The 3,293-nt window shown below is 46.4% G+C and overlaps 1 protein-coding gene across 1 annotated transcript; it reads right to left on the reverse strand.

The window, feature by feature from the left end:
- Window positions 1–523: 523 nt before the first annotated feature.
- LOC101990804 (zymogen granule membrane protein 16-like) lies at window positions 524–2,398 on the reverse strand. The gene is made up of 3 exons (XM_005372344.3): window positions 2,341–2,398; window positions 2,059–2,188; window positions 524–942 (listed from the first exon to the last, which is right to left on the reverse strand). Exons 1-3 carry the CDS (start codon window positions 2,393–2,395, stop codon window positions 651–653), a joined length of 477 nt encoding a protein of 158 aa, XP_005372401.1. The 5' UTR covers window positions 2,396–2,398; the 3' UTR covers window positions 524–650.
- Window positions 2,399–3,293: the final 895 nt, after the last annotated feature.

Consider the following 3,293-nt stretch of genomic DNA (forward strand, 5'->3'; position numbering starts at 1 on the left):
AGGATAATATTCCCGCCACAGACAGCAAGTGGCTTCACGTAGATGGAAGACGGTGACATCTGGGGCAGGAAAACACTTTTCCAAGGCAAGGAGAAGAGAGCTGGAGAGTGGGTTTTGGTAAGTTGGAATAGCTGAGCCTTACCGTAGCCTCTGAGCTCCTATTGGGAAAATCTCAGTGGCTATCCTTGGAAAGAGTCGGTACAGGCATAATTTTGTCCTATTTGTTTTAATAACATGTAAACAAAAGCCTCTAGCACTTGTCTTTCTTGTTCTCCCATTTTCCAGATTAATGTTCAAGAGCAGCAGATAGAGCGAGGCAGTGGTGGCAAACCCCGCTTTAGTCCCAGCACTTCAGAGGCAGAGACAGTCAGATCTCTGTGAGTCCAGCCTGGTCTACATAGTGCGTTCCAGGACAGCCAGAGCTATGTAGAGAGGTCATGTCTCAAAAAATTTTAATTATTAAAAAAATCTAGAAGTAAGATTCACACAATAGTATTAGAATTAATATGTGAACACTGTCTCATTCATATCCTTTTATTAAGCTATTTGCACATTTGCGTGGGGCTTGGTGATAAGGGAGTTCTCCCTCCCACCACAGCACCCCACCAGAGAGAAAGGTGGGCTTCAGCAAGTGCTGCACTGGCTATAGGCTATACATCCCAGTGTAGGCTGATGGCATTGATGCCAGTGCTAGATCGGCCACTAATGAATCGGAGGACGGTGTTGGGGTGCAAGGGAACGGCATTGAAACTTATGCCCGAGTCTTCTCCAAAAGTCAGCTTGCGGCCTTTGTCTGTCACGATGATCAGCTGCTTCACGAAAAACCTATATTTGCCAGACACCTGGATCACGGATTCCCCGGGGTGCAGAAAGATCTCCTCCAGGTCTCCCAGCTTGCCACCCACGTATTCGCTCCACACTGTGCCATAGCGAACTTGGATACTGGGGGCAGGGGCGAGAAGGAAGAAGGAACACATTGGTTATCACAATCAAGACTGGGATGGATGGTAGGGTGGCTCAGCTTGTAAAGCTGCCTGCTGCTAAGCCTAACAACCTAAGTTCAACCCCTAGGTCCACATGGTGGAGGGAGAGAACCCATTCCCAGAAGATTCCTTCTGGCTTCCACATGTACAAGGGGACACTTGAGCAATTTCATACATAAAATAAATGTATTATATATTTTACATATATCTTTTATAATATTTAATATATTGCATATAATATCTTTTATATATATAGATATAGATCAAGTTTATTTAATCTATATGTTGTATCTTTTTTTTCTTTTTTTTTTTTCGAGACAGGGTTTCTCCGTAGCTTTTGGTTCCTGTCCTGGAACTAGCTCTTGTAGACCAGGCTGGCCTCGAACTCGCAGAGATCTGCCTGCCTCTGCCTCCCGAGTGCTGGGATTAAAGGCGTGCGCCACCACTGCCCAGTGTATATGTTGTATCTTGAACTGGTGACATGTTCTACAAGACACAAAGACTGTGTGAGCCCTAGGAGATCATGCAGAGAATCTCAGCTTCTCATTTTGCTAGCAAATCGGCTCGTGGAACTAAGGTAAGTTTCTCAGAGTCACTCAGACAGCGAGTCTGAGCTCACCCCCAACACACACTTTAAAGAAGCCTGAGAATTTCAGACACTGGAGAGTGTCCCAGGCGAATCAGCACCGCGTCACAGTTCAGAACTTGGACTAAAAGGAAATGCATTTGTCCCTGCAGGTGATGGAAAGTCCCAGCTAGAGGAAGGAATGGCACTATCCCAGGACAGACAACAAGCAAAGATTAGGTTGCCTGAAAGAAACATTGAAAAGAGGTTTAGATCTCAGGTTTAGATCCAGCCCAGGTAATGTGAGGCCCCTGAGGGTCCAGGGTTGTGACTTGCCAAGATCATGTGCACTAGGGGACTAAATAGCACATTCTGGACTTGGACTTGGGGTCCACAACACTTTACTGTGACTTACCCATTTAAACAGGTGTGATCCAGAGTGAACAAAAATTTCCCAAACTAGTAAGGGCCTAGTAAAATCCCACATCACAGAAAGAAGAAGACGCTTACCCAGTGATGTAAAGTGAGTTGGATCGGACGCGGATGGCGGCGATGGGACCGTCCAGCTGGTTGCCAGAATGGGAGAACCGTTTTCCTCCGTTACCACCATATTCCCCACTATAAGAGGACCTGGACTGAACTAGAGAAAGAAAGGCTTGGAGGGACAAATACTCTGGGAGCTACCCTCATTTCCTCTGCCACCCCAAGCCAATGTCTGACAGCCCTGCTGAGTGGCAGCTCACAGGCTGCCTTCTCGTGGTCCCATAGCCAGTTCTGGGGCATTTCACTTACTGGCATTGCCGGAGGCCGAGGCACAAAGAAGGGCTAAGAGAATGATGGCCAACATTCTGAGGCTGCAGTGGGAAGAAGAGGGGAAAGGAGGGCTCATTCCTTTCTTTCCAACCTCATTCTTCTAGGCATTTCTTGCCGGAAATACAGACCTGTGTTCTGATGCTTCACCTCAGACCTAGCCCCAAGCCTAGGGAAAACGGCCGATGGACAGTCCCGTTCCTTCCAGATCTGTTCTAGGCCCCTAATCCCTCTGGTTCTCCCTGTCTGAGGGTAAGAGCCTACCTTCCCTGAAATCAGATGACTTATGGGCTACCTTAGGCACAGTTAAATCTTAGTGTCACCTACTCAGGTGGATCTCAGTGAGCTTAAGACCAGTCTGGATTCCAAATCCAGCTCTAGGACAGCAGGGGCTATTCAGAGAAACCCTGTCTAGAAAAACAAAGCAAAACTAACTAAATAAATCTTAAAAGAAAAAAAGTAAGAATAGCAAGAGCTTGACCCTGAAGTGAGCTCTCCAGCCCCTTGTTTTTGAGATAGGGATTCACTGGGTAGCCCAGGTAGCTTAGAATTTGCACCATCTTGCCTCAGTATTCAAGCGCTGATATTACAGGCACATGGTATTAGATCCAGGCTAGTAAGTACTTTGTTTTATTGACGTCCCCTACTTCCCACTTAAAGGCACAGAATGAAGGATTTAGGCCAGGGATTCTCAACCTGTGAGCCTCGACCCTTTGGGAGTCAAAGGACCCTTTTACAGCAGTCTCTACAAACACATCGGGAAACATAGATATTAACGTTATTATTCATAGCAGTAGCAAAATCACAGTTATAAAGTAGAAATGAAACAACTTTATGGTTTGGGTCACCACAGCATGAAGAACTGTATTAAAGGGCCCCAGCATTAGGAAGGTGGAGAAGCACAGTTTAGGCAGTTTGCCCCTCCATTAACTGCT

Source organism: Microtus ochrogaster, unplaced genomic scaffold, assembly GCF_000317375.1.
Source record: "Microtus ochrogaster isolate Prairie Vole_2 unplaced genomic scaffold, MicOch1.0 UNK2004, whole genome shotgun sequence".
Lineage (NCBI taxonomy): Eukaryota > Metazoa > Chordata > Mammalia > Rodentia > Cricetidae > Microtus > Microtus ochrogaster.